This window comes from Chaetodon auriga, chromosome 11 (genome assembly GCF_051107435.1).
Source record: "Chaetodon auriga isolate fChaAug3 chromosome 11, fChaAug3.hap1, whole genome shotgun sequence".
NCBI classification, from domain to species: domain Eukaryota; kingdom Metazoa; phylum Chordata; class Actinopteri; order Chaetodontiformes; family Chaetodontidae; genus Chaetodon; species Chaetodon auriga.
In genome coordinates, this window is record NC_135084.1 from 4,227,903 (window position 1) to 4,247,237 (window position 19,335).

Sequence of the window (19,335 nt, forward strand, 5' to 3'; positions counted from 1 at the left end):
TTGATTATACAGAACATTTGACTTAGAGTGCAAGCAAAGCAAATAAACTACTGTTTCTAACATTCCTTGCAGTTTGACCATGTGTTTTTCACATGTATAGCTTCGGTGCATGTCTATTAAGTAGCGTTAAATTCACATTCAGCAGCAAAGCATACCAGTGAGGATCAAAGAGCAGAAGGGGCTTTTGCGCAACATGAAAGCCAGCCTATCTTACGTTACATTATAATGTAACGTAAGCAACACCAGAAAAAACAGTTTCCCACATCCAACCTGCTATGCTTTCATTGTTTAATTGGCTTCAAATTAGTCTTAATGTTCACACCATTTCTCTTGGACTTTCTGACTGTCCCTCAGGATTACATATGCCAATATTGCTCCAGCATGTGGGCTTACAATTGAACCTAGCAACATTAGCCGGCTTGGGTTAATTCAACAGGCTAACCTGCAAAATAAACAGTAAGAAATGGCAAAGCTGACAGCTTCCAAGTTGGAACTTGGATCATTCTTGAGCTTGAGTTTTGAAGCAACATCTGCTTTGTACTATCACACATAATACTCTTAGATGTTTTAATCATGGTTTAAGAGGACTTCAAAAGACACAGGTAATCACAGATAGCAATGACCTGTTTGTCATTATATGGCATAATTCAGGAATGCTCCTTGTGTGCTGCCCTGCTATAAATAACATGGACACAGGTATATGTTGAACATCTACTTCTTGCTATAGAGCACAGATTGTTTTGGTTTGCTTCGTTTCTTGGCAGCAAGAGTTGAAAACATGTGATTCAGCTATACAGAACTCAGGATTCAGAAGAAATGATCAGGAGACATTCCTATTACTCCTCCAGACTGGATGAAGTCAAATGTTGGTGGATTATTGAATTGCAGGGCAGAATAGCGCTTTGTTGAATCGGCCTGAAGTGAAGGCATGATAGTTATCTTGCAGACAAAATGTCTTTGTAACTTTGTGGAATTCCTCAGTTTACTTTGCTGAGAGAAAGCAACCAAAATGCAGGGGAAAAATATGGGTGTTTTGACGACAGCTTCCTCTAACTGGGTATATGCAGGCTTAAAAAATTGAAGGCCCCTCTACAAGACAGGATCATAGTATTAGTTCTGTAATAATGCAGGACTAACACCTTAGATGACAGTAGAGATGTCTCAAGCTAACACCAAGGATCAATGTCAAGGTTGATCTGACCATATTTGTACGGATCGCTATGACTTAAGACAAAGCTAATAGACTTTACTCTGCTGTGTTTTGTCCTCCTCAGCCTGTTATGTGTTACAATGCTGCTCTGCTTAATGCTGGGATTAGTGCTTCACCCTGCTCATTTTAGTCTCTGGATGATGGGGTACGTAGTCTTCACAAAATACTTACGAGTAATACGAGTTTATTAACTCGTGATTTTTTCACCCACCCCTGTCCATTTTTATGTCCACATAGAAAAACATGGCCATAGACAACAAACTTTTATATATGGTAACGTTTTGCCATAAAAAAAACTGAAGTTCCTGCCCACTAAACACCCCGATCTTTTCTCTATGGGTGTTGCTAGAAGAGCACCTGGCAACTTGCTGACTTAAGTTGTTTGCTGCTCATTGCCCAGTGGCCAAGCCCAAAACAGCTCATTATTTTGTCAGTCAGCAACGCTGACACTGGAGGGTGGTGTGCTGAATGCAGGTGTTATGAAGTGAAAGGGGGGGCACAGTAAATGCTCAGCAATGTGCCAGACACCTCATTTCACAGGGAAATGGGGCAGTCAAGTCCATTAAGACGCCACTGTCGCTGGGTATTGTGTCTGGATGATGTCCACATTCTTACTTAATGACCACTACAGATAAAATCTCTCTGAATTAGTTGTCCAACAATGGAATAATTTCCTGTAGTGAGAGCTAATGGCCCACTGCAGGTAGTAATGTCTCTCAGTATTTTCCGGTGTTAGCCAACCTCATTGTCAACGGGAGAGACTGATTTTCCTTGACAAGATCTATGTTGTTGTTTCATCAGTCTCATTTTAATGGCTTTCCATTTTTGTAATGGATACACTGGTTTTGAAATTAGGAAGATGCCACTTTTGAAGACAGCTGAGCAACACATAAATGGAAGCTATGAGATACCACAGAAATACAAAAAAATTATTTGAAGAAGTCACATATTTTGACTTCCAGGAGATGGCTGGTATTATTAGCGAAGTTTTCCTGACAAGAAACAAATCTTTGTGAAAAATTACAAACCTACTACTAATGTGTCATTTCACTTCATTCAACCCGACATCGTATTTATGTTAGCCAGTTCCTGTGAGCCGATACCACTGAATTTTACATTTTTTATTATTTTCTGTGGGTCTAACTTATTGATTTCTCCCTTAGTCACCCTCTCTGGTCTGCTGTATGTTGTGCTGATATGGCACAAAATTGAGTTTTTCGCTCAGTGTGATAGTGTAGTATTTGCAGTATTCAGTCCCGCTGTGTGTTCAGATTTGTTCGCTGTCAGCTCATTTGGCTCGATCAGCTCAATTGTCTCTTTGATCTGTTGGCCAAACACATCCAGCCAACTCGTTCTCTTCCTGCTGATTTCAACAGGGATTTGTGGTTCAAAATGGTATTATCAGATAAAAAATAGGGTGTGCCTCAATGATAGTGAGTTTACTGCGTGTTTTCAGTTTTTAGCATGACATGTTTTTTGTAGGTCTCAAGCTGAGTAGCCAACCAGTAATTGTAATGATAGTAACAGCATGAGAAGACGCGCTCTGCTGTTATCAGCACTTGGTTCAGTTAACATTTACTAAGTGATACAAAAATCCCTTTAGTCCCAGAGGTGACCCAGGGAAGATCTTTGTTCAAGTCTAATGGTGTCCCATTAGTCTCAGGACGCTGTTGGTCCTGAACCCTGGTCTTTGAGTCTCTTGCCATATAATGAAGCTGCCATTTTGTGCCTTTTCTGAATTAAAAGCAAAAAGGGCTTATTATAACCAGGGTTTGTTTAATTTTCTTTAGTCTGCCCATCGATTGTATCAATTTTATCAGTTTTTATATAAGTAATTGCTGGGATTATGGAATGCAATTGCAACAGACATGAGCAGGCAGATAATTAGACAGATTGTTAGCAAACTCTTAGGTTAGTCGAACATATTTAGAAGAGAAGAAAGGTGACAGCAAGGTGGCACAGTGGATAGCAGCCTTGGTACTGTGCTCCATGGTACTTTTTCTGTTTTTGTCAATTTGTTCAGTTTTCCACCGTCCCTGTCTGATGACATCAAATTGTGTTACTGTCCATCCATCTGGCGAATGCCTGTCCTGTGGCAGATTAACTGATCCCGGCGATGGAACAGTCAGGACTAAAGGCGGGAGACGAGATGGCAGGACTTGAGGCTGGCAGCAGGATAACAGGACAGGAGTCAGGACTAGAGGCTGGCGACGGGACAGCAGGACTGGAGGCTGGTGAAAGACATGGTGCTGCCAGGAGAACAGGCCACTGAACCCCCGAGGAATACTGCGGGTTAGTGTCATCTGGACATGGTTGCAGGTCAGGGTCAGAGGATCGCTGCAGCTCTGGCTCAAGAGATGACTGCTGCTCTGGCTCAGAAAATGGCTGGAGTCTGGCACAGGAATGGCTGCCGCTAAGGGTCAGAGGATCACTTCAGCTCTGACTCGGGGGATCGTTACAGCTCTGGCTTGGGAGATGGCTGCAGCACAGGAACTAGAGATGGCTGCAGCTCTGGCTTACTGGATGGCTGCAGCTCAGGATCAGAGGATCGCTGTAGCACAGGAACTGAAGACAGCTGCTTGGGTCTTGGAGAATTCTGCAGCTGTGGCAAAAGAGATGACTGCAGCTTTGGCTCAGGGACTAGCTGGAGCACAGGAACTGGAGGCAACTGCAGCACAGGGACTGAAGGCATTTGCTGCTCTGATCCCAGAGAACACTGCAGCTCTGGCACACGAGATTGTGGCAGCTTTGGCTCAGGGAATAGCTGCAACATAGGAACTGGAGGCCAATGCAGCACTGGCTGTGGAGATGGCTGCCGCTCTGGGTCTGGAGATGGCTGCAGCACTGGCTCAGAAGATGATTGCAGCACAGGAAATGGAGGGGTGCTGACCTGGATGGCAGCGGGACCTCTGGGATGCTGGGTAGCGGGACCTCTGCGATGCTGGGCCATGGGACCTGAGCTGGGCAGTGGTGAGGACAAAGAGCAGAACAGTGGTAAGGACAAAGAGCTGGACAGTGGTGAGGACAAATAGCTGGGCAGCGATGAGGACAAAGAGTGTCGTCGTTGGGAACCCTGCTTCTTTCTTGCGCAGATCAAATCAGGCAAGGGACTGTTGGCTAACTGACTCAAGGGCTGGAGCTAAAAAGGTGCTAGCAGGCCGGTGGCTAGCCAACTTGGAAGCTGGAGCTGGCTGGAGGCTAGCAGAGCTGCAGCTAGCCAGCTCAGGGACCAGAGCTGACCGGAGGCTAGCAGGACTGGGGCTAGCTGACTCAGGAACTGGAGCTGACAGGAGAGGAGCAGGCCTGAAAGAGGACTAATGGAACTTATGCCAGGGCCGGAGTTGAAGACACTGGAAGAAATCTGATCTCTCAGCCTAGTTTTGTAATCCTCCTACTCCATTAGAATATCAGGTAATGTCAAATACCAGGGCTTAGAGTAAAGAACAAGGAGTAGTGCCTCTAAGAGTCTCAGTCTGTTTTTAGCATCAGTAGATTGACCCAAGCAAAGACTCACAATTGAGAGGCGTGGAGGAAAAGTCTTGGATTTCTTCCACTAGGGTCTGCTGGGTTCATCTTGATCAGTTTGTACTGTTGTAATGGGTGTTCGGGAAAAAACAGAATTCAAACCCAAATGCAGACCAAATAAAAGGTGGAACTGGTGCAGTTCAATATGTTTAACAACAAAAGGTTCACCGTGGCCTGTGTTAGTGAGGTGTTACAACACCTGGCCGACCAGAAAACATGGAGCATAAACATCCAGACTCCCTGCTCATTGCTCTTGGGGACTTTAAAAGACCAAACTTTAGCTATGAACTACCAGATACAGACAGTGTCCCACCACAGATAAAAACACTCTGGACCCTTGCTGTACCATAATAAAAACACCTATTACTTTTTCCCCGTTGCAGCTTTAGAACTCTGATCACTGTCTTGTGCACCTTCTCCAGACTTACAGGTAGAACTGAAAATCTGCTAAGCCGGTGATCGATTGAGAGGTACCAGTGAGGCCAAGCTGGAATCACAGGCCTGCTTTGACTGCACTGTAACTGGGTGTTTTTGAGGCTGCACCTACTGACCTGGCGGAATTCACACTGTGACATCCCACATTAGTTTCTGTGAGGAAATATGTGTGCCAACTAAAACGTTCTGCATAAACAACAACAGTAAACTCTGGTTTAAAGAAAAACACAGTTTTGTCAGACCAGGGAGGAGGCCTACAGAGGTGGGGACAGGAGTCTGTAACCCAGGCCAGAAATGCTAACAAAAGATACTATAGTAGCAAAGAGGTGCTACACTGAAAAGTTCTCAACAAACAACTTATTGTCAGGACATCACCACCTACAGGAAACTATGCCCCCACACTGTATTGACACATCAACTAGTCGATGACTGGAATTTGTGTTACTACAGGTTTGATAAGTCAACTGTCACACCTCTCACCTGCTCTACTCAAACATCAAACAACCATCAGAACCCCCTGCCAACCCCTCACCCTACCTGACTGCACTCAAGAGAAAGTGTGTCAGCAAACTGTCCTGACTGACTGGAGGCAGCAGGTGAGGCTGGGGAAAATGACATGACAATCAGCACTGGCGTGCCCCAGGGATGTGCACTCTCCTCTCTGGTCTTCTCCTTCTACACAAATGGCTGTACCTCAGGAGTCCCATCTGTTACATCTTTGAAATTTGTAGAGGACACAACAATTATCGGCCTCATGGAGTCTGGACACAGGCAGGAGGTTGAACAGTTGGCCCTCTGGTGCTGTCAGAACAAACTGAAGCTGAGCACAGGAGAATCCCCCCCCCCCCACATGGCACCCCATTACCATACTCACAGCACTGTTTCTACTGTGGAAACCTCCAGGTTTCTGGGATCCGTATCTCGCAGGACCTAAAATGGGCATCCAACATAGACTTTGTCATTACACGGGCCAACCTCCACCAGCTAAAGAAGTTCAGTGTACCTCAGGACCTGCTGATCCAGTTCTACGCTGCAATAATCAAATCTGTTCTCTGGTTTGGATCAGCCCCCAGACAGGATAGGAACAGACTGCAACAGACAGTTAGGACTGCAGACAAACTCATTGATGCAAATATGCAGACCAATCACACCCTGGACATAACCTTTTTTTAACTTGTATTGGTTATGGTTATGATTTATAACTTGTTATGGTTTAGCAATAAATGAAAATGGATCATTCTGAATCACTCATCAATAATGGGTACTCCTTGATCTGACATTTTCATTTTAAATGCTGGCATGGCATTCCTAATCTCTGAATATGAGATTAGGAGGAATAAAGAGGAATAATAAGAGGAAACAACCTCGTGGTTTCTCATGGTTTCTCATGAAATCGCGTTATCTCGTTATTTCAAGATAAAAGAGCGCATTTTCTTGAGAAAACAAAATAATTAACCCATGATCTTGAGATAATTGTAGTGAAAAAAGTAATGACAAGCACAGCTATTTGTGGCTTCCATAGTTTGCAATTTACAGAACCTCACAGACTTGTATATAGACTTTGTATTTATGTTGTCCATTGGTTCTAATATATATTTATAAAGGCTATATAACACCTATGTTTTCACATACTTGTTATCTTTATTTGTGGAGCTTTTCTCACTGTCCCTGTTTTTTAGCTGTTATGTCTGTACATTGAGAGCAATGAAAAAACAAATTCCTGCTATCTGTCTAAATACGTGGCCAGTAACGCTGATTCTAAAGAGTAAAATTATAACCCAAACTGTCCACTGTAAACATCCATAAAACCAAGTCGCGATCAACTGTGGCATTGTCCTTGATAGGTGAGAATTGTTTTTTGTATGTGTAAGTGTTTTCCTTGTGATGAATAGATCACTGGAATCAAGTCAAAGTAGATTCAGTGTGTTATTATGGATAACTAGGATGTTTAATATGATAGGGTCTCTATAGCGTCATTGTTGGCTAGTGGAAAGATAAGTGTATCACTTGCCCAGAGGATTAGTGAGGCCCATAGATTCTCAACAGACAGTCTTATCAGAGCTAATCTGACCTCTGAGGGCCAGCAGTGACTCAGATGATGTGGAATTCAATACCTCATATATCGATGTCATATCTTTCCACTGCTACCTACTTCTGAATTCAGTCAACATCTGTCCCAGCCACATGCAAGGTTAAACAGGCTGTTGAAGTTACCCATAAAGTCTGAGCAATTTTCTTTCCTTCACTTTGGAATTTTAAGGTCTTGCATTAAGGCAGTGACACAAAGAAAATCATTATGCCTCCCAGTCTCTGCATCCTTCTTTCAGTCCCTACCACATGAACACAGCCACACAGACACAAAATATTTTTGAGTGTTGCACACCCCTAGAAAACCTCAGTGAGGGTGTGGAGGGGCTCCCTGAGCACCAGACCCAGCTTTTCATCAAAGATGCAAGGACATCAGCATGACTGATTTATTTCCTGTCCCCCCAGCTAACTAGTAAATTACCATCACTTAGTCCGTCACCCTCATCGCAGAACAGAGTTCTTATGAAGCTGACCTCAGTCAGAGAGAAAGAGAAAGAGAGAAACTATTTGCAGAACAGATGGCAGCCTCAGCTCCAGGCCAGAGAAGGGTGGGGGAAATGAAAACTATTTATGCTGGTCGGAAAAGAAAGCAAAAAAGCATTGCCAAAAGTGGAAAATTAACTGTACGGTTATTTCAAAATGCTAACATAACTTGGGGGAGGGGGTGCGATGATATCATCTTTGAGGTAATCACTCTATGGAAGAGGGGTGTAACTCAACCGATATTAGATGTTGAATTTCACATCACTTTTGGACAAAGGTTGCTGAGAATATACACTGTGCTGTTAATGCCCTGAAATTTGCGCATTTCCATGTGTCCATCCATCTGTCACACTCATGTATCAGATTTGTTCAAAAAGCTATCCTATTGCAAGTTTAATTGGTTTAGTACATTGGTGAACATTGACACAAAAACTTGTGCCAACCAGTGTCCAAGTGTCCAAATGGAGGAAGCTGATCCATAAAAGACATGACATGAGTGGATGGTACAAATGTACAGTATTTCCTTAAATTACGTGTGTTAACGTGTCTCATTAGCATCGCAGAGAACTGTGTTACTAAGATTCCAGCTTAAGATAATTTCCCAATGCAACTTTCTGGTTTCATGGCGTGATAATAGATTTTATTGGTATTATAAAATATTCAATGTGGATGAACCTATATCCATGCATATCTAAAACCAATTATAAGTAAAAGCCTGGGCAACTGAGAATGTGGATTTTCAGAATGGATCTCAGTATGGCGTTGCTCCTGTGAGCGTACACACCTGATAGCTTCTGTAACTTGGCCTGATCAGATGTACTAAGTAGCATTGGATATGGCAAGTGAAACCGTTATCTCTGTTTGAACAGTGAACCAAGTTTCAGGCAAACCTCAGAAAACTTTCTGGAACTAGCAACACAGTACAGATAATGACCTGCAAGCACTTGCTGCAATGGGGCAAATCTCGATATCAAAACTGTGTATGCCATATCACAATTAACTACTCAATGCATCCCACAATGGCGTAGCCGTCGGAGAACTTACAGGTGGAAAGTTTCCACATTGAAACTGATGACAGATGTAGACTGCGAGGAGGAATTGTGCTAGTGTTGTTCTTTAGGGTGTGCGAGTGTTAATCATGTACACAGACACAATGTAGTTGCATTGCTAAGTTGCATTAGAGCAGGGGTGTCCAAACTTTTTTCACTGAGGGCCACATATGGAAGAATATACATGGCTGGCAGGTCAGGAGTCAGTTTGATGGTTGAGATGCGAAGGACGTCACAGAAATGGTTGTCAGTCATTTTGGTTGTCAATCTGCTTTTGTTCAGCGTCATCAGAGAAAATGTTTGCTCACATATGCATGTCTTCTCTTTCAAAAACTGGTCGATCTCTGATCTCAGAGAATAAAAACGCCAAAGCACAGAGCCGCGACTTCGCCAGCACACTTCTGAATGGTAGAGCAAGTCCCCATATTCAGCATCAACGTCAGTTAAGAAAGTTTAAAATTTTCTGTGGTAGAGTCCTTGTGCTCGAATTATTTTTGACCGTTTTCACAACCGTGTTCATCACATCGCTAAGCTGGACTGTCTTGGAACAGAGTGCTTCTTGGTGGAGCATACAGTGCAAGTCTCACATCCTGCATCTTTGCGCACACCGCAGATGCCATAGAAGTTTCATGTGTGGGCCATATTCCAGCATATTTTTAGAATTAAAAAATTTTAATTAAAAATGGATCATGGGCCGCACTTGGCCCACGGGCCATTGTTTGGACACCCCTGCATTAGAGCTTTTCAAGCCAGCTTGTGGGGCTGGATGCTCCACTCTAGAACATGACTCTCCGTGTTGGTATGTGCTTCAAACAAACAAGGTCACACTTAAGCAAAAGGAAAGTTTAAACCTGTTGAGAACTCAAAGGCAAGGCCTCCGTATACACCCGTCATACTGAGGAGTGATGTGCAGTGAGGATAGCACAGTACACTTTTGGACAGTCTCTTCTCAAAGGCTCACATGGTGTTCTCAGTTGTAACGGAAATAGCGTCTGATATGACAACAGCATGTATTGGTTACTGGTTTACTGTATTTGTGAAATTTAACTTTTATCATCAATGATATGTTGTCCTCTTTCATACATTTTGGCTAACAGTGACAGTGTATCAGTTGAAACTCAATTCAAACAGCTCCTAAATGTTGGCAGGTAAAAAACACACTTTAGACAAGAAGTAGTTGACATGAAGACTTTTGTTGCTGCAGCCCAAAAACAAAAACTAGCTGTTGCCCCTTTGTCTGCTCTGGAGGGAAAGATCTCCAGTTGTTGCCATGGTAGAGAGCCAACCTCTTTTTTTTTGCTTCTGGCTCTGCTGTTGGCACACATATAATTCCTGCCAAACTACATAAATTTAAGTTACAATCCAGACACTTGTTTTATGTGTGGTCAGGTGTAATGGATGTTGTTTCATTGTTTTTGGGAGTGTGGGGAGATAACAGAGTTCTGGAGTGAGATATCACATTCATTAGGTAGGATGATAGGCATAAACCTACCTCAGAGTTGTTTACACTCTGAATTTATCCAAATAATCCTATTACCCCAAAACCCCCCTCAGGCTTTAATTAACATGTGCTTCTCAAAGCTTTATCATGAAAAAATATGAGGAGCCCACAATTTGGCCAGTGGCTCAGTGGCTTATTGACCATTATTTGTTTGAAACTTGAAAATGAAAAATTAAAAGCATCATAAGTGTACCATTATTTATTTTTTTTATATGTTTTTAAGGGAGTCAGAGGATATTGCTGTTACTAATTCATTGGTGAAAAACAGACTGTGTTTATCAGATAAGAGAGCCTGACATAATTTTTTTTTTTTATACAGTGAAGCAAATGGAAATCAGACAGCGTGTTTTGTGTGTAGCCTACTTCCGTAGAGGACATCAGTTGAGTTGGTGGACCTTTAATATAGCCCAGGACACATTAGTGCACACACTACAAAAAGAATGTGGCCATATGCATTCCAGATAACCTCTTATTGTGATCTGAGTGACAAAATCTTAATGCATCTTGGGTGCATTCACACTTGTACTTTGAGATCTCCATTTGTGATTCAATCAATCAGGATGTATGTTAATTTCAGGTGTAAACAGACTGGCACACACATACACGTTTGAAGGAGGGCCATTTGCAAGTGTTTGTATGTTCAAGTACCTCTGTTTTTGTGGGAACCTTTGGGGAGTGAAAAAAACTCACTTCTTAAACATATTAGGTTCGGGGGATTAGGGTTTAGTATTTCTAGTATTAGTAAGGTTACTATTAAGCGAATGTTATACTTAGTTGAGGAATGAATAAGTCAGAGGAAGGTCCAGATGTGTGTCTGTTATCTGCTATGAACTTGCTTTGCATCATTCAACCAAACATATCTAAGCTTGCATGTGCACGTGTGTGTTGCTGTAGAGTCTGTAAAGTTCTGTTGTTTGTGAGACAGGCTTTGGAGTTGATAAATGGATGCCCAGATAATCTGTCTTGGGAGAACAGTGTCCTGTATAATTCCAGGCTTTTTGTCCATTTCCTTGTAGACATGCACAAACACACACAATCACACACAGGATACACATATGCTCAAAATTTCAGTTAATTGCAAAATGACTCCTTAAATGTCCATGGAAAGTACAGCTTTACTCGTTAAAGTTCTTTGTGTCTAGTTAACCCTAACAGCTAGTGGGAAAATACTTTTAATGTTTTGGGGCTATTTTTTGTTGTATTTTTTTCTCAATACTGTATGGCTGATAGTGAAAAAAAGTTGTATTTTGAATTCAGTTAAACCTCAGACATGTGCTTGTGGTCTAGTTTAAACAATATTACTTGTACCCAGCATAATCACAAATATATCTTGTTTCTACATGAAAAGAATCTGATAAAATATGGATGGTGCTTGTTGCTGAGGTTTAAACCTGTCAGAGAAAAGTCTCCTTCCAAGTATAATGCCCCTTATTTGGCCAGTTATGGTAAATATGACTGCTGGTTTGGATGAGTGTGTCATGTGGACATTGTTTTATGATAATGAAATCAAATAAACCTAATAAGCATCTCACATTGTTTGATATCTGACTGAAGGCCTAATGATACTGTGGACAGCTCTGCACTTTCTCAACTAGTGTTAACAAATTTTCACACAGCCAAGACATACTGCTTCCCAACCCTGAATCCTGAAGGTCCCGATTAAAGGCTTTAAAGTTGATAATCTTAAAGCAGCAACAGTCTATACGTGCATATTAACAACATATCAGATGGCAATGGGAAAACAATGGGACGATGTGAAAGGGGTTTCTGGTGGTGATGAACCTATGTTCACAGTGATGAAATTATTATCTGAGGTTATGTCCACACTAATTGATTGTCATTTAAAAACAGCGTGTTAAAGCGCTGTATTTTCATCAGAACACACACTCAGGGGCAAACATTGTACTTTTGACTTCAGCATATTTTGTCTGGCAGCTTTAGTTACTAGTTACTTTTCAGATTAAGAGCAGTTGGTTATTAAAAATGTGAAATGTGTGGGGCTCTGAAGAGATACTGTATGACAGCAAGAAAACTGGGAATTCACCCTTGCAGTAAAATGTGGACGACACATGGACTGGCACCAGTTTTTTTAAATGGAAACCCTGAGTGGGAGATGCAGTCCAGTATGCTCCTCAGCTCAAAATTAACTGGTTAGTTACTGGTTTATGGGTGTCAGGTTATTGAGAATTAACCAAAGCTGACAGTCCTAGTTGTGAACATAAGGCAGGGCTGAACAAAAGCAGTGTAAACTGTGCGCAGCAATTTAAACGTCTCCAGCACCACTGCTTTATGTCAAAATGTCAGCCTTATGAAAAAGCTCTAACTGTAACTGGGATCCAGACCTCATCAGTTCTTCTCCTGGTGCAGTTTCCAGTCTGCTGAAGCACATAGTTTGATGCATGAATGTTCTCTCATCCTCATTTCTACCACCTCTGCCATTTACAGCACTGCAGAAGTGAATGTTAAGATTCACAGCCCTCAACCCTGGAGGTCCTAATTCAGATCACTTGAAGTGATAAGCTTTAGCAATAATATGATGGATTTAAAGTTAAATGGGAGATTACCAACTCTGTTCACCAGCTGTCTGTTATTTACACAAGACAATTCTCCACCTGTTTGTTAGTGAACCGCCTGAAACTGACGTGAGGCAATTGGCTTGACCATTTACCATTTCTCTCACCACTCTTGTTTTTTTTTCACTAAATACTTTTGAGCGGGGGTTAAACTGGGCTGGAGCCCACATCTAGAATGTGTTCCTTTTTTTTTTAGCTTTAATTAAGTAGCTGTGGCACTGTGATTTTATGGTGGCCTTATTAACCAACAGGTAAGTTGTTGCACACAGATTCTAAAACAGTGATATCATTGGGAACAAAGCGGTCATGCTCAGCACCATCAAAGCTGCAGGTACATTTTTATTTTCAGGTTAAGTCCAAATATCTCCTCTGGAGAATCACAATATTTTTTATGGCAAGTGGATTTTGACAGGGAGTTTACAGTTTGCTGCTAAAAATTTGCAGTAGTGACATTATTGTAAGCTTATCTAATCACTAATGTACATTAAGAAAGAAGGCAGGTGTAAGCATACTAATAAAAACACAATTTATTGTGCTATTGCCTATAAGTTACTGTGAAGATGTGTCTGTTTTTATGAACAAGAATTTCTGCCTGAACCATGGACTCAATGCAAATAAAAAACATATCCGCCATTGGCAGTGCATTTGGGTTTCATGGAGGTGAACTTTTTTTAAATTAATTTTACCACTTACAATAGTACCTATTTAGAAACAATGTGAGGGTATTACACAGTAGACAGATTTGTGATAAGTGTGATAATGTTTTACACCTTTTATTTAATGGGGAGTGCCAAATGTTCTATGACTACAACGTTTTGCATCATTACTCTAACAATATGCTCTGGTGACAGGTCAGTTTTCCGCCAACCACCTTTTCTTTCAACAAGCATCAACAAAACACAATTTTGACCCACAAGATGATTACCTTACAGAAAATTCTTTTAGGCTTATTGATCTTGACCTTCTAGGATACAATATCAGTTCAGTATGTTTAATTTGTATGCAACTAGATGAACTCAGCTACAAGCAGTGGTGACTTTATAGCTTTGCTAGCAGTTAAAGTTTATTTATACTGTGGGGCCAATATGTTGAGCACACCGCCATGGGGCACCTGTGTACAAGATATGATTACTTCAGCAGGTATTGTATGTGAGATATTATGATTATGAGATAACCCATAGACACCCATTCAAAAAACTATCACTGTAAAAACTGTGTATCTCAATAACTGTAACAGATATTGAAAAAGAAAAGTAATAGCCACCATGACACACATTTGCTGTACATTGGAAAATTGGAATGATGTGTCTGTAAAAATGTGTGAGTAGAAGTGATCCAAAAAAGTATGGTTGAAGAAAAAAAAAAATTAATACAAAAATTAATAATAAATACAAAAATAAATAGCCGTGGTAACCAACAGTGACACAATAAGAATTAAAATGTTAATGCTTCTCCCTAGTGGCATCTTGGCATTTAGATTTAATTTGAGATACCTGTCTCTAAAGCTGCACCAGTACAATGAAGTGAATGGAATTTAGTTCAAAGAGATCAACTGCATTAAAAGAAACTGACATTTAAAAAAATTGAACAGCCACATCTCTTTCCAGAAACAGTGCCATTGTTACTCTGGACAACTAACATCCAACACAATATTTACATTTTTTATTGTAACTTATTTCTGCCGTGGAAACCACCCCACCCATACCCAACTCCCCAGTCTCCTTTTACAAGGACTCCCCATCTGCACACATCTCAATTTAACCCCTAAACATTATTAGTCAAGACTGCAAGTGGACCCTCTATGTCATAAATAATGTTGTGTAAGTATCAACCCACGATGTCAGGCAGTCATAGTGTTGGTGCTTGGTCTTAAATCTTAAATGGCAGATACACCAGAGTTTGTTTGAATCATGCCAATTAAGTGTGAAAGCACACCTAAAGCTCTAAATTTAATGTGTGATGATATATCTATTTTTTGAGAAGCATACTCCTTCTAACCTTCTAACCTTGTTGTAGATATCATGCAATACATAAATAAATGAGGCAGAATGTGCATTTAAAATTATGAACAGTCAAGTCCAGTATGACCTCTTACCATCATCACTCATTTTCATTCTCTGTCTGTCTCTCCTTCCTCTGTCTTTTCTTCTTCTTTCTCTCTGCTCTGCCTTGGTTTTGTGTTGTAGCCAATTGTATCCCTCAATGCCAGAATGGAGGAATGTGCCTCAGGCCCCAGCTCTGTGTCTGCAAGCCTGGCTCAAATGGGAAGGCATGCGAACAGAAGACGCCGCACACACCCCCCTTTCCAGCACCGCCTGGGAATGGACCCACCAACGGGCACACCACTGGACACACTAATGGACACAATGTGGTTCCCCAGCGGCCCATACCTCAGCAAGGGTCTCCCAATGGTTATGCCTCTGCCCCCCCTCCGCCAAGTAACATGGCCCAGATGAAACTAACTGTCAAGCCGGCCCCACAGCATGTGCGACCACATTACATCCAGCAGCACATCCAGCAGCAGTAAGTACTGTGCTTTGATTCAACCTTTATTTGAAATTGAAATATTTGATTTAAATCAGCTGAGCTCCATGCGTCTTCACATTCACATAGTTTCACGAGTTGACTCCTGGAGAAGGTCACTGGAACCCATAGACATATCTTGAAGAAGAGTTACTAGTCCTGCTTGGGGAAATTACATTTGTACACACACAGGACCTGTAGACATGCATCAGTTGTGGAGGGATGTCAAACTGATGGGGCTGTCACATAGTCTGCACTTTCTTCTTCAAAGACAAAATTATATGTGTACTTCAGAAAGGCTTTCTCATGCATAGAAAATAACTTACCTCACAACAGCAACAGACCAACAGATGAGCTGATAAGCCATAGCTTTTAGTGGCAATGCACACATCGCACTCAGCGTGTATCACTTTGGCATCTCAAAATAAGAAATTATCTAGGCCTTAGCTTATACCCTTCCCTGACATTGTATTTGGTCAATAATGAATACTCTTTGTAACCCACATTTGAAAGATGAAAACATGTAATCCTTTAGTAACACTTCATGTATGCATCAGGATGCTGAATAAGCATTATTTAATTATTTCATGACAGCTGATATCAAAACCAACCACATATGACAGTTTAATGTTACGTTAACACATACAGTTAAATGTTTTCTGTAAGTTGGATAGTTAGGCCTGCTATTGCATGTTTATGGTTATTTCATCTTGGCTTGCCATAACAAAGACATTTCAAACAATATCAACTTTGCATTCAAAATGACATAATTGACCAAGGACACTTAATGACCACAGTCATAAACATTCATAAAGACTCCTTCATGTTCATGACAGATGTCATGTCATGGTTAAGGCAGCATCATGTCAGTCTTATGCACACCCCTTCAAATAAAGTGTTTACCCTAGCCTAGTGTTTAATACCATGCTGACTCTTTTACAGAATCGGAAGAATGGTAAAGCCTGCAAGCCAGCTACACAATTGTTGATATAGGCATAGGCAATATATGTGAATATGTATATGTATGAATATATATTTATTTTAACTCAGATCCATCACTGTGAAGACTATGGCCAGTACACTCTCATTATCACCAACCATCAGTGTAATATAGGTCAGATATCTCTTGGCACTTTCATAAGGAGAGTGAAAATGCCACTAACTCCTGCTGTGGTTAACTTAGTTTGTTATGTCGGTCACTGCAGCAGATTGCTGAACAATGTGCAGTGGCATTAGTCACAGTAAAAATGAACCCAACGCCTTGACAGGTCCAATCGGTGAATATAGCCTCAGATCAGATCTCTGCTTTTCTTCTCAGTGTTACAGCCACATGTAGGAGGACACTTCCAATATCATTCAACACGGTGTCCAGTAATTTTGGCACAGATCAACCGAGTCTTTGATATTGATTAATGATATTCAAAATGTTAAAGAATGCATTTCACATGCTGTGTTTTACATGCACTGTGTAAAATGTGTGTCCAGAGGGTTTTTTATGCCCTGCACAGGCACAAGTAATTGCTACCAGATCTGTGTCCTCGAAAGCTGCTCTCAATTTGCAGACGGGATTTATCTCTCACAGGGAGCTAGTCTCCCATTGGTTCAAGCTACAGAGAAGTTTTGTCATCTGATAGGATAAAAAAATAGGGCAATAATCCCCATGTCAGGAACTTCTCATTAGTTCAGTCAGATGTGCACAAGCAGTGGAGTGAACGAGTTTCATTTTTATCACAAATCTGCCTAAAATCTGCGGAAATTCAACAGGTTTTAGATGTTAAATCCATTATTTGGCTGTTATAGCTACATAGATGATCCAGTGTTTTGGTGGCTAATTTTATATGTTATATGTGCTATGTCAAAAACCTCTGTCTGTTTTAGGTACGCAGTACTTCTTTTGCCTTCTGGGAAACTTTCCATGCAGTGTCACACTAAATTAGTTTTAGTTGTCATTTGAACAATGTCACAGTATAATTTTGGAGGGGGGTTAATACAATTTGTGTGGTCATAGTGTGTAGGTAAAATGCAGCTTACATCTCTTTTCTGGCCAGGAAAGTCTTTAGGAAATGCTTGAGAAAATGTTGTCAATATTCCAGAACAACAGATCCTAACATACACCAATTACGGTGATTTTGAAAACATTGAGACTTATTCAAGCACATTTTCGTATTATCCTAAATCCCTCTGACTTTGTCCTGTGGGCCCTGTTCATACAAGTGTTCCAAGTCGGATTCAGCAAGCCCTCTTAACTGCGCAAAGTTATTCTAAATTGCTTGTTCCAGCCTGATGAATGCCACCGGTTCATGAGGAAATGTGCCTTCATGAGATTCTATCATTCGCATAATCAGCGTCCCTGAATGGCTGTATAAGACCACCTACCGACTGCTGCGTTTGTGGCCACAACTCTACGCTATGAAGTATGGAGTGTAATGATTGTTGTGAGAGCTGTCATTAACTTAATTTCCAGACTTTGCTAATTTGCACAATCCATATGCACATGTGCTAAAGCTGTGCTGGGTGAGTTGACTGGAGAAGTCAGAGTGTATGCGGCAGCCATTGCAGTGTCTCCAGTGTGCTCTGTGAGCCTGACGGCACAGTTATGCTCACTGCAGCCATTTTACACACAAAAACTATACCTGAAATTGTACATGGTGATACATGCCCAGTGTTGTCAGTTATTATTAAAAACTATTGACACTTTGATTTGCAGTTCTTTAATGCTATTTGATGTCATCTTGGATTTCTACAGCCAATGATGATCATTTCGTCAGTTACAGTCTGGCCCTCTCCTCTGTGCTCCAGGTGTGAGGAATGTGATGATGAGAAAGCACTGATGAAATATTGAATGAACTTTGATTTAACATTTCAGTTGGCTTATATCTTGTGAAATTGAAAGGTGCTGTGGAATATTATGGCTCACTACAAGTGCAAGTACAAATAACACAGGTGGTTTGAATGTTTCTGATAAAGTGGGTCCAGCTTCAAGTTCTGCCATCTGACATCAGCTAAGGAAATCATAAGTTTAGCAAAGTTAGTAGTGTTGTCAGAGCAGCACTCTGACAGAAATAAAGAGAGAATGGTCCCCTGTCTTTCTAAATCAAAGAGCTCCATGACTAATAGGAGGGGCAGTTGAGGGAGTGTGACAGTCATGGAGATGTTAGATGAAACAATATTATAGCCTGCAGAAGGTGATGTCATACTGTTGGTGCAATAGAAGATGATACTAGAGAGAGACCTGCATTAAGACCCTGACACAGCTGTTGGAGTGAGAGAATTTTCCAATTTTCACTGTAGAGTTTTTGCTGTGTTTAGCAGTTTACAGGACCCACACTTAAATGCCACACTTAAACAGAGATGACAAGTTTAAAGTCTTAAATTGTGACTGAGAACAGAAGCAAATTGTTGATTCAATGAATTTCCAAGCTTGAGGAGAACTTGAGGGTGGAAGTAGGCCAGACGAGTGCAGATCCAGTCCTTTCAAAGACGCAGACAGAAGGGGTATGGATGGAGACAGGTGAGGGCAAGGCACCTGAGCCAAAACAAAAAACAAGAGCCAGGAAGGCAGGCAAGCAAGCAAGCAAGGAGCAAGAGCAAAAATATACTTGGATATTTTCATCATGGATTTGATGAATACTGAGTGGAGATCTGGTGCTTCTGTACTGTGGCAGCAGGTGAGTCTTGATTGAATGATTGAGTGGAGGGGAGGAGGAGGCTAAGCCCAACCTGTCAGCCACGCCCTGCAGGGAAACATACACACCACACAGACACAGCGAAGACAGACAGGAGACAGAAGGAGAGGGGGAACACAAGACACGACAGGGAAGAAGGATCCCCACAGGTTTCTGTGGAGAAATACGACACTACAATAATGAAAAAAAAAAATTAAAAACTCAGTAAATTGGCAGCCACAGTGATTATGATATGGTGAACAAAATATTCCTTTTTCATTAT

General features: G+C 41.3%; 1 protein-coding gene across 1 annotated transcript in view; it reads left to right on the forward strand.

Moving 5' to 3' along the window:
* The window catches only part of ltbp1 (latent transforming growth factor beta binding protein 1), a 138,689-nt gene that overhangs the window by 13,067 nt on the left and 106,287 nt on the right, over positions 1-19,335 (forward strand). The window contains 1 exon segment of the mRNA XM_076743220.1: positions 15,051-15,387. Within this exon segment, the coding sequence (XP_076599335.1) occupies positions 15,051-15,387 (337 nt within the window).